Raw genomic sequence first — 12,339 nt, forward strand, 5'->3', positions numbered from 1 at the left:
TGTGGATTTTCGCCGGAGAAACAGGGCGAACTGGGTGGGGAAGAAAGAGCGGACTGCTGAGGTTTTGTGGCAAAGGCATATTTGTGACGTGTTCGCCTGTGATACATGTAAGTGCATGCGTGTGTCAGGCATGTGAGTGTGTGAGAGAACGCAGTGGCTAATGCTGCTGTATGGCAAGCATGTACCGTGTGGCCTGAAAAGTGCATGCACTCACAGGTTAAGAATGTTTGGGTGCTTCAGTATTCCCTGTTCAGGAACACACACACAGGTGTGGGAACATGTGTGTGTGTGTGTGCATCAATGTGGGGTATGTGGACTTTAGGCCTCACCCCTGCCCCTGGTTGTTGTTTTTTGCTAAGCCTCACAAAACCAGGACTAGCTGAGCACTCCCTGCTGCTTCCCCCACCCCCAAGCCCAGGGACAAACTCAATTACACTTGGATTTCATTTCAGCTGTATCTTTTTCATGCTGAGACCTGCCTAGGGAGGAAAACAGTTCTCAGAGGTGGCAGGATGAGGGGAGCCAACTCCCGGTAACAGAAGGGGATGGGAGAAGCCCCACAGGCATGCCGGGAGACCGGTGGGCAGGGAACTGGGAAGCTTCTCTCTAGGAGAGGCCCTGGCCTACACGGGAGTCAGCAGAATGCAGTGTAAATGAGCCAGTGGAGCCCCAAGGGGGGTTGAACAGACTGAACTACTTCAGACTAAAGGGCTGTGTGGGTGTGATGTCATTGTTTTTGCTTAAAAAATGCTCCCTTCCATAAAACGCATGCATGCACACATGCACAAAGCGGATAGGACTGTGTTAGGCTTTTTTCTCCCTGGCGCGATACCTTTCTGGGTTTTGTTTTTACTTGTAGGGATGTCTTTAGATGAGTATTTACAAGAGCAAACATTTGCTTGCAGCTTGAAGTGCCCAGTCCGTCCTGCTCCGAATGGGCAGACCAGACCTACGTTGGTGGTGTTGGGGTGCTCGGCACCAGATGGTCTGAAACAAGGATGGAGGGGGAAGACTGTGGGCCCCCCCAGATGTTGTGAGACTCTCACTCCTATTAGCCCCACTCAGCATGGCCAAGAGTCAGGGGTGATGGGTCAGGGCTAAGCATTCCACTTCCTTGTCCTGGGTGGGCAGTGGTGTTGTTGTTTAGTTGTTTAGTCATGTCCGACTCTTCATGAACCCCTGAACCAGAGCACGCCAGGCACTCCTGTCTTCCACTGCCTCCCGCAGTTTGGTCAAACGCATGCTGGTAGCTTCAAGAACACTGTCCAACCATCTCGTCCTCTGTTGTCCCCTTCTCCTTGTGCCCTCCATCTTTCCCAACATCAGGGTCTTTTCCAGGGAGTCTTCTCTTCTCATGAGGTGGCCAAAGTATTGGAGCCTCAGCTTCAGGATCTGTCCTTCCAGTGAGCACTCAGAGCTGATTTCCTTCAGAATGGAGAGGTTTGATCTTCTTGCAGTCCATGGGACTCTCAGGAGTCTCCTCCAGCACCATAATTCAAAAGCATCAATTCTTCGGCGATCAGCCTTCTTTATGGTCCAGCTCTCACTTCCATACATCACTCCTGGGAAAACCATAGCTTTAACTATATGGACCTTTGTTGGCAAGGTTTGTTGGCAAAACTCCATGGACAAAGATGGGCAGTGGTACTATAGGAACTATCCCATTACTCATTGAGTACTACTACTAACATGGACATCTGGTCTGGTTCCCATGTGGCCACATACACATCACCAAAAAAGAGGAAATACTGTACATCTCTCTCACACACACATGCAAAGAACCCAGATTTGCACAGAAATTGCATGTGCTAATTGATGTGTCCAACACAACTCATCATGGTGGAGGGCAGGGCAGAAGATGGGGATTTGATGACCTGTGTGCTCCCACAGCCTGCCACCCAGGTACTGCTAACTGTTGGATAGGCAACGTCAAGACCCTTTCCTCCTCCTCTTCTTATGGTTCCTGCTCTTTAAACTAGGCTAGGACCGACAGCACTTCAAACAGAGGACTGCTCTCTGTAAAGTGAAACACATGGGTTATGCCATCAGCAGCCCTAAATCTTCTGCCAAGACAGTAGTTTGCTAAACAACGGTTGGGAGGAATTGGCCCACTGGACTCTCTCTCTGACTTTGACAGAGATGTCCTTGTTTATCTTTGTCCCTTCCCCCATTTTGGCGGCGAGGAGACGTAACTCTGCCAGAGAGGTCTGCAGAGATTCTGCGGGAACTGTTCAGAGATGGGTAAGAGAAGGCTGAGATGGACAGCAGAAGGATAGGTCCTGGCCGCTGAGAATACAGTGCTTTGGTCCCCTAGGCTTGCTGCCTCTTTGATCCTGACAAATGACCTAACAGTAGTTGAGGATCATATCCTTAGTTGCCTAGTAACTGTATCACATTCCCTTATGATGCAAAACACCAACTTGGAGGCAATAGTGATGGTTCCTCTTTCAAGCCAATGACACCCATGGACAAATGTCCAGTGTTTGGACTAGCTGTTGGGAACTATTTCTTCTTCTCTTGCAAGAAATCTTCCTGTGGGGCCACTATTTAAGGTAAAAGAATCATCCATTACTCATCCAACTCATCACAGGTCCATGGCTTGTAGGGGTGTGTTTCTTAGTCCTGGCATTCAAATCCCTAGAATTTCCTTTATTTTGACCCAAGCACCCTAAGTAGGGTCTGGTCTTCTGCCCCTCAAACATGACCGTCTTGAGGTGTGGGGCTCCCAAAAAGTTGGGACTCTGATATGAGGCCAGACAGCAATGTGCCCCATATACTAAGACCCGCTCAACACAGCCTTGCAGTGGTGAAAGAACCCAGGAGTCCTGCTTCCCAGCTGCCACTTGTGCTGTCTGTTTCACTTCATTGGATAATATTTGGAGAGCCAGTGTGGTGTAGTGGTTAAGAGTGGTGGACTCGTAATCTGGTGAACCGGGTTCGCTTCCCTGCTCCTCCACATGCAGCTGCTATGTGACCTTGGGCTAGTCACACTTCTCTGAAGTCTCTCAGCCTCACTCCCCTCACAGAGTGTTTGTTGTGGGGGAGGAAGGGAAAGGAGAATGTTGGCCGCTTTGAGACTCCTTAGGGTAGTGATAAAGCAGGATATCAAATCCAATCTGCAGAGAGAATTGTGTATCACACAATTATTATTATGTGGGGTGTATGTGTATGTCATTCTGCACCTCCTTTCTTTCCATTGGTTTGTCACCTGCATTCCCTTTTGGAACCTGGGAGGCAGCAAATTGATTCTAGGGTGGTGGGGATGGTCGTATCGTTATCCCCTCTGCCACAAGACACACACCCCCATCTGCAGTTTTTCCAGCACCCCCTCCTCCCTCTGCTGCATGCTTGCCCCACTTTTGAGCGTCTTTAATTGGCTGTGCTTTCCAGAGCCCCTTATGAGCGGTTGGGGTGGGGAGGGAGGGCAGCTCCATGGTGGTGGGGGAAGGGTGGCTTGGGTTCTTGATGGGGGGAGGAAAGGAACGGGGAACTGGGAATCACTGCATCTGGGCTATTTCCAGCTTTCTCCTTTTTACGTAATCGCCCTGCGCTTTCCTGCATGTGCGAGTGAGCGAAGCTACTGGGGGATGGGGAGGCCACGGGGTGGGGCCTTTGGTCAGGTAAATGGCATTTTGCACCCCCCACCCTCCCCTCTCTAAAATAAATCCCAAGGGAGACATTAGCTGGGAGAATCGGTGGTGCTGTCGCGCCTGTCTGGTCCACTTAGTTTCGTGCCCTTCTGGGATTTGTTGCTGCTGCAGCTCAGCGGCGTCAATGATTTTGCTCTGTTGCATCTCCTCCCGCTGCCCCCGAGCTTGTGAAATGCTTCCACTACCTGCTTATGAGCAGAGGGACTTGGATCACAAAAGTAGCTTGCAGCAGGTCTTGACCTGGGGACAGGAGCTCACCTCTGGCACCTCTGCAGGGACTTGGTAGTTCTTTGGTGGCCCTTGACATTGAAACGGCAATGGGGGTGAGGAGCAAGGGCATCATGGCTTCACGTGTGTCACGATCCCCTCTGAGGGGCCAGCAATACCTTTTGGAAGGGTGTTTTCGATAGGGAAAATGAAGATGGGAGGGGAAGGGTTAAGTGCCTCCCCCACCTCCCCAGTGCTACTGCTCTTGTCCGATTCGGAAGGCCTTCACCTCAGCTTCTTTAAAAACTAGAGATAAAAATGTTGGGCAATCCAGTTGGGGAATCTCCTGAGTGTGCTTGGGGAAAATGAAACAGCATGACTGCCTACTAGGAATTGCTAAGAAGTCGAAGAGTGTTGAAAAGAGGCTGTTCCCTGATGCCTCCTGCTTGTTCTGTGCTCCTTTGGAGAGGCGGGAACAGACCCAGGGGGATAGACAGGATGATTGGCTAAGCCAGCTCTATCCACTTCGCACTAAAGCCTGGGCCGGCTTGTTTGTTGGGCAGGTGGGGTATTTGCTCTGCGTACTGGAACTGCAAAGGCCAGAGTGGTGCATATACCCCTGGTGACTCTCTTGCTGCTCCTGTTAATGCTCTCTCTTTTTGGTTGGGGAAAAGAGTTTTGCATATGTTTTCCTCCTTAAAGAAAAATAGGCCCTGACTGACGGGCGAGTTGTAGGGTCTGTAAGAAAAGATGTGTGTGCTTGCCATAAAATTTTGAGTTGCGTTCCCTAAATTAATTGGGACCTAATTCGGCATGTTTACTGGACTTACCTTTAGTAAACAAAGCTAAGGAGAATAAATTCACCATTTATTGGGAAGGCGGTTGAAAGGGTTTTGGCAGTAGCTGCGGTTGTTCTTGGATTGAACTGATAATCTAGGCCCATTCCATTCTAGGTTCAGACCTAGTTTGGGGGCCAAATTGTCTTGGTTGCCCTGACGAACAGTATTTATTGAGTGACGGGCAATGGGGGTGATACCTGGCTAGTAGTCTGTCTCTCTGGATTGGCTCCATGGCAACAGGGTCACTGTTTAAGGTGGTTCTGTTCCACTCTGCAGGGTCGAATACAGAGAGCAGCATTGGAGGAGTAATCCATGGCCCCCTTGTGCTATGGTGCTATGCAGGGCACTATTCTGTGCTCCGTGTTATTTAATACCTACATGAAACCACTGGGGGCAGTCATCTGTATGGTGATGGCACAGAGCTCCAGTTCTCTTTAACATCTGAATCAGGAGTGACTATGCAGGTGTCTGCAAGCAGTGATGGGCTGGACGAGGGCCAGTGAACCAAATTTGAATCCTTGCAAGATGGAGGATCTGAGAGTGAGTGGTCCCTGTGTCTGATAAATAGGCCAAGTTCCTGCTCTGAATGGGGTTGCAGGTGCACAGTCCGGGAGTGCTCTTCAATGCATCTATGCCACTGGAATATCAGTAGCTAGGAGAGCCTCTTATCAGCTTTTGCTGGGAAGGCAGCTATGACCATTCTTGGAGCATAGGAGCTAGACCACAGTGGTCTTTGTTGTTTAGTCGTGTCCAATTCTTCATGACCCCATGGACCAGAGCACGCCAGGCACTCCTGTCTTACATTGCCTCCTGCAGCTTGGTCAAACTCATCTTCGTATCTTCAAGAACACTGTCCAACCATCTCATCCTCTGTCGTCCCCTTCTCCTTGTGCCCTCAATCTTTCCCAACATCAAGGTCTTTTCCAGGGAGACTTCTCTTCTCATGAGGTGGCCAAAGTATTGGAGCTGTGGTCTAGGCACTGATAACTGCAAGACTGGATTACTGTGACACACCCTATGTGGGGCTTCCCTTGGCCATGGTCTGTAAGCTGCAGCTAGTGCAAAACATGGAGCTAGGCTGTGGCCTGGGGCATCCTCTCAACACCACCGCCAAGGGAACTGCACTGGCGGCCAATAGGGTACCAGTCTCAGTTGCTTCTAACACTGAAAGCCGTATGCAACTAGTGCCCATTTTACCTGAGGGGTCTCCTTGTCCCATACACACCTGGCTGGAACTGTGTTACTCTGGTGGAGCATTGTTAAGAGGACTGCACACCTGACATCAGCTAAAAACCAGTCGTTTAGAATTGCAGTTCCAAGCCTCTGGAATCTGGTTCCGATTGAAATTAGGCAAATGCATAGCAGAGACTACCGATAACTTATCTTTTAAAGAGGGCCTTCCCTAAAGCTTGTTGAAGCCATTTTATAATGCATACTGAATCTGTTGTTTCTGAGATTTGCTTTTAAATTGCTGTGCATGTAGTTCTCGTATACATTAGGTTTGCTGACACCTTTACTGAACACTGCTTTGGAAAACTTGTTTGCGAAGCAGCTTATAAATTCTTAATCTAATAAAAAGTACCCCCTTTTAATATTACCTGCTGCATAAATGTCTCAAAATATTCCCCCTCCCTTCTCTCATAAGCTAAAGTATTTGAACTGGAAATATTTGATTCGGGAAGGAATTCAATAAAGCCCAGCTATTGTGGTTTTTAAAGTTCTACTCATAGTATTACATGGAAATCATTTTTAATGAAATACTTGTAAATATTTTAAGATATGACAGCTCAGCAGCATGCAGTATCTTGGGAATGCTGGAGAGAAATAGACTGGGGAAGGGAGAGTGAATCCCTCTGAGTGCATACTGCTCTCTCCCCCACCCTTCCCGTTCTGTGGGTTTGTAAGGGATTGTGAGAGCTTTGGATTGAGCAGATCCAGTTTTCCCTTTTTGCCCTCTCTGCCATGAGAGGGGCAACAGCAGGGGTCTTTTCATGCTGCTTGGAAGGGGAGATCTGAGGACAGCCTTCCTTTCAGACCTGCAAAATTCCAGGGCCTCATGGACATTCTATTCTTCCAACGACTAGAGCAGGGGTAAAGGTAAAGGGACCCCTGACCATTAGGTCCAGTCGGGGCCGACTCTGGGGTTGCGCTGCTCATCTCACTTTATTGGCCGAGGGAGCCAGCGTACAGCTTCCGGGTCATGTGGCCAGCATGACTAAGCCGCTTACGCACGGAAGAGCAGCGCACAGAGCAGCGCACGGAAACGCCGTTTACCTCCCCACCGGAGCGGTACCTATTTATCTACTTGCACTTTGACGTGCTTTTGAACTGCTAGGTTGGCAGGAGCAGGGACCGAGCAAGGGGAGCTCACCCTGTCGCAGGGATTCGAACCGCCGACCTTCTGATCAGCAAGTCCTAGGCTCTGTGGTTTAACCCACAGTGCCACACGCGTCCCTAACAGCAGGGGTAGGGAAGCTTTATGGCCCAGTGGGAAGTTCAGCCCTGCTTTCTGCAGGGATCAGCTGTGCAAATAAGGTCCAATCCTGCAAGGTCTCTACCTTCCCTACATCTGACGTCACGTATTACATCAGGTGTGGAGCTGGTAGGTGTGGTTTAGGGCAAATGAACTGTTGGACCAAACTTGGTCCATTCACTAGAGGCTCCCCACTTCTGGACAGAGGGTGGGGGATGAAGGAAACTGGTAACATACCAATTTCGGCACGTAACGTTTGTTATGTTGCTAATTAATTTTACAAAACAATGGCATTTTAAGACATTGATTCCCCTCCCGCAATGTAGCAGATTTCTGTGGCTAGTTTTGTGCCGTACATCACAGCACAATGGTTGGGTGGGAGAGAAGGGAAAGAGGGTATAAATTTTGTAACTTAATTGCTAAAAATAGAGGAGCTGAATGTCAAACTTAATTAAAAAACTACACCCTTTGATCTTGCTCCTAATCCCAGATGTGACAGATGCTGTTGTTCGATGGTGAACAAAAGCTACTCTTCACAAGCTAAGATGCAGTTTCTGGTTTATCACATTATGTGGTCCAGAGCTCAGGACTTGCACGTTTCACTTGATGTGTATATTACTTTTTAAGCTTCTAAGGCCATGTAGCAGAGCAGAGTAGCCTGCTTCAGGCTGCACCAGGGGAAAGGTTAGATGAAGACCAGAATGCGTTGTCTTAATACTGCAGCAAGAATCCCTATAAGTGCTGGTCCTAGCCTAAGGGTGGGGAATATGCTTCATTTCGACTCCACTTTAGAGAGTGAAATGTCTTGGGCACGCACTTTAAATATTCAGGCCTCAACTGCATGCTGGCACATGTTCTGCTTTGTGTGGGTTTCAGAGAAGAAGGCGAGAAGACGAGGACTCGTATGGGGGCCTTAAGGCATAGAACTGGCTCAGTCTAGAACATGTAGCATTTCTGCTGTCTTAATAGCTGTTCTGTACCTACATTGTACCGGTTTCACTGTGTGTCCAGGCCCGATTCACAGTGCTGATATTGACCTTTAAAGCCCTAAAGAGTCTGGGTTTACCTAAAAGATCAAGTTGCCCAAGCATTAAGGTGTACTTCAGAGGCCCTGCTTAGGTGCCACCTACAAAGACAATCCCTGTGGTGGGCATACAGAACAGGGCCCTCTCAATGGTGGCCCCACAGTTGTGAAATGAAGCTCCCTCACTGCGTGATCAAGTCCCGTCCCTCACTGTGTTTATGCATAGGCCTTGAAGGACCTTTTTGTGATGTCCTTCAGTGGTTAATTGCAAACAGCTAGAGAAATGGTGTTGTGGGTTTGAGTTTTATATGTTTAAATAATGCTGGACTATTTGTTGCGCTGGCTTTTAGTAGTATTACGAAAGAGAGGTTTCAAAAAATATTTTATTGTTTATGTGCTGATGGTGTGTTTTGTAAACTGCTTTATGAATAAGGTTTCTTAAAAGGCGGGTTAGCATTTGCCTGTACATAGTTCCATCCTTATTTCAGACATCGTGATATATCGGTATATCGCAATGTTTAGCTGGTGATATACCATGATGTTGAAAACCAGATATTACCCAGCCCTAGTTATACATCTGTTAAATAAGCTTAGTTATAAGGTAGGTGAATATTCCTGTGGGTTATCTTGAATGAGCTTTCTAAATCCAGAAATAGGTTCCTGGAGCAGTGCTGAGGAATATCTGTTACTCATCCTGGGTGCTTTGTCACTTCCTGCTCTGTCACTGTGCAAGGAACCATGGTAGTCCAAATAACAAGGCCAAACATCACATCAAGTAAAACATGGCACTGCAATTTGTATGGGTGACAACTGTTGTGGGTGTTAACAGGTGGAAGCAGTGGCTAGGGAATACCCTCAGCCAAACTAGCCTTCCTACGAGTTTGGAGGAGTGGGAGATGGGGGAATTCTGTGCATACCCCACTGATGACTAACATTGATTTTAGTGAAGCATAGGCTGGGATGCGGGTGGCACTGTGGGTTTTACCACAGAGCCTAGGGCTTGCCGATCAGAAGGTTGGCGGTTCGAATCCCCGCGATGGTGTGAGCTCCCGTTGCTCCCCTGCTCCTGCCAACCTAGCAGTTCAAAAGCACGTCAAAGTGCAAGTAGATAAATAGGTACTGCTCCGGCAGGAAGGTAAACGGCATTTCCATGCGCTGCTCTGGTTCGCCAGAAGCGGCTTAGTCTTGCTGGCCACATGACCCGGAAGCTGTACGCTGGCTCCCTCGGCCAATAAAGCAAGATGAGCGCCGCAACCCCAGAGTCGGCCACAACTGGACCTAATGGTTGGGTCCCTTTACCTTTACCTTAGGCTCAAACCAAATGTTAAAAGTAATTGTATGGCTAGTAGCCACACCTTGGTAGTTGTTTTTCTAAACCCCCCAAATTAGACACAGCCAGCACCTCTCATGTTTCAATGGTGGCGCAGCAAGAAGGAAGCACACTCTTGGTGCAGATCTCTTCCTCAGTGCCCCCTCCCTTCATTCCTTGGTGCTGAAAACTGCCCGGGTAGGTGGGATGTGGGGAGCTCCCATTGATGCCAATGGGAGCTTCCCGTCCCATGGCTAATTCTAGCATCCTTTGCTTCCTCCACTTTGCAGTATCATGAGTGCCAGGTGGGAAAGCATGTTTGGTGGTGGGGAGGAGGTCCAAGGGGAGAGGTTTGCATTTTGGTGAGATGCAAGGGGAGGGATTTGGTAAGGTCTAAGGGGCTTGGTGGCTTGGTGAGTGGAGCAAGCAGGGGCACAATTGTGTGTGTGTGTGTGTGTGAGAGAGAGAGAGAGAGAGAGCGTGCCACATGGCTTTTTCACATCCCAGGTACCAAAATGTTCTGGCTCAGTTCTGGTCCCCTCAAATAGCCAGCAGTACAGTGGTACCTCGGGTTAAGTACTTAATTCATTGCGGAGGTCCGTACTTAACCTGAAACTGCTCTTAACCTGAAGCACCACTTTAGCTAATGGGGCCTCCTGCTGCTGCCACACCGCCGGAGCACAATTTCTGTTCTCATCCTGAAAAGAAATTCTTAACCTGAAGCACTATTTCTGGGTTAGCAGAGTCTGTAACCTGAAGCGTATGTAACCTGAAGTGTATGTAACCTGAGGTACCACTGTATCAGTTTCTTAGGTGGCAGCCTTGTTCGGGCTTGTGCGGAGAGAGGGTGTGTGTGTGTGTGTCCATGTCCACTTCTAGTATCATATTTCTTTTTCACAAAAACAACAGCAGCAGCACCAGGTGCATGACATTTTCCCAGCCCCAGATCATTATTGCAAAGCGTCAGGCCTTCTCTTCCTTACTATACACAAGCCCAAACACACACACACACACACACACTCACCCTTCTGTCATCACCCACACAAATTGCAGTGCCATCTTTTATTGATGTTCTGTGTGGCCTCGTTAGGGAGGAAAACATGCTTGCATTAACACAAGCAGATGGTTTCGGGTGGTTTTCCTCCCTCAAAATAAATTTTGCTGCTGGTGGTGGGCATGATGGGTAGAAACTCAAATTGCTCAACTGCTGAATTCGGGGAAATCCCCCTTCTCTGTATTTAGATCTTTGAAAAGCTGTCAGTCAAGCGACTTGTGGCGCTGGTGATGGGCAAGTCATCCCGTCTCGTCCCCCCCGTTCCCCCCACCACCTCCAGACTTCATTTTCATAGCTGTTCCTTTCTGGCATTGCTGCAGAGGATTGCAGACATCTAATTCCTGAGCACCATAGTTGGTCTCCTGACATTTAGGACTTGCTCAGAGGGTCAGTTGACTGTTTTGCTCTGCGTTGTAGCCATTGAAGAACCAAAAGTACCAATGCAAAACACACAAAATTGCAACATTGCACGTAATGGGTAAGAAAGGAGCTGTTTTACTGTGAGGAAAGAGGGGGAAGATATCTATAGAGAGCAGATGGGTTTTCTTCAACCCCACAGTGCTCCCTTCAAACAAGCTTCGGATGCAATTCCTAACTTGTTAGGGCAAGAGTGGGGGGCTGTTTTTGGCTTGGCAAGATCCTCACCCTCCCCATCCCTGCAGCCTCATTTTGACAGGTGAGTGGGACAACCTGCCAAAGTCCTTTGTGCAGTTCTCCAGAAATGCCTACAACCAGGAATTAGGGTGTAAGCCCGAGGGAACAAAGTGGGACTTACTCCCGAGTAAACATGCAGAAGATTAGGGCATTCATTTCTAAATCTGAGATGTGCTAGAGTTCAAGTCTACCTGGAAATCATATCCCTTAGTTTGGATTGTCAAACTGCCCTGAGATATTTTGACGAAGGGCGGTATTTAAAACAAACAAACAAAAAATAAGTTTATCTAAAGGGTGGGTTTTCACGGGGAAAGCTCCAGAGCAGAAAAATAAAATGTGCAGATATGGAGCTTTTAAGGACAGACCTGTGTCCGGAAAGATCAAGGCAAAAGTTAAATGTGGATTAGCCCTTAGTTTATAGGTAATAGCTGTGGATGTATTAGGTAAGTGCATTTGGTTTCATTCTCTCTCTCTGTGTGTGTATGATTTGAAACCCAGAAGGCCCTTATTATCTCCCTGGTCTTCTGGAGGGATCCTCTAGCTCCTGTTCTGGAACTTTGCCACTGTGCCTGCCGGGTAAAAGTGGACGCTAATCTCCTTTAAGCCCTCGCGCCATCCTAGTCCTCCCAAGCAACTGTGACAGGGACAGGCCGGGCACAGCAAGGACACAGGCGGCCTTTAAAACAGCAGGTTGATTTTGACTCTGCACTTCTGCGTGTGCCTGGGCTGGAGGAATGAAGGGATATCAGGGCACGATTCAGCAGGGCAAGTTTCACTTCTGGAGGGCTAAGGCCGTGTTTTAGCCTTGTGGGAACGCCATAAGCTTAGGAGGGCTTCTGCCATGGGGCAAGGCTGGTGGGGATGGGCTTCTCCCTCGTGCCTGTAACAGGAACCGAGAAGGCAGTCGCTGCAAGGACAGCTGACCCTCTATCTCTGTGGCTGGTTCCTCACTTCCTGTTGCACCGTTGCTCTCCTCTGCCGGGGCAAAGACCACAGAGGTAGGTGGGGGAGGCTAGAATCAAAGTTACTCTGCACCTTGGGTATGATGTTGAAAACTGCCTATGATTCTTTGTGAATGCAGAGAGCGGTGTTGTTCTATCCTTGCATCTCTGGGGTGAAAGCTGGGGCT

General features: G+C 48.7%; 1 protein-coding gene across 9 annotated transcripts in view; it reads left to right on the top strand.

The window, feature by feature from the left end:
* The window catches only part of ZNF385A (zinc finger protein 385A), a 210,672-nt gene that overhangs the window by 100,530 nt on the left and 97,803 nt on the right, over window positions 1-12,339 (top strand). For 3 of the 9 annotated variants that reach the window (XM_082212623.1, XM_082212625.1, XM_082212627.1), the window contains exon 1: window positions 2,458-2,552. The exons of 5 other annotated variants lie outside the window; for them this stretch is intronic. In XM_082212623.1, coding sequence (XP_082068749.1) covers window positions 2,473-2,552 — 80 coding nt within the window. In that variant the 5' untranslated portion in view covers window positions 2,458-2,472. Of the gene's footprint in view, window positions 1-2,412; window positions 2,553-12,339 lie in introns of those variants that run through there. One more of the 9 variants, XM_082212630.1, reaches the window with a different exon arrangement.

Source organism: Podarcis vaucheri, assembly GCF_965113315.1.
Source record: "Podarcis vaucheri genome assembly, chromosome: 2".
Taxonomy (NCBI): domain Eukaryota; kingdom Metazoa; phylum Chordata; class Lepidosauria; order Squamata; family Lacertidae; genus Podarcis; species Podarcis vaucheri.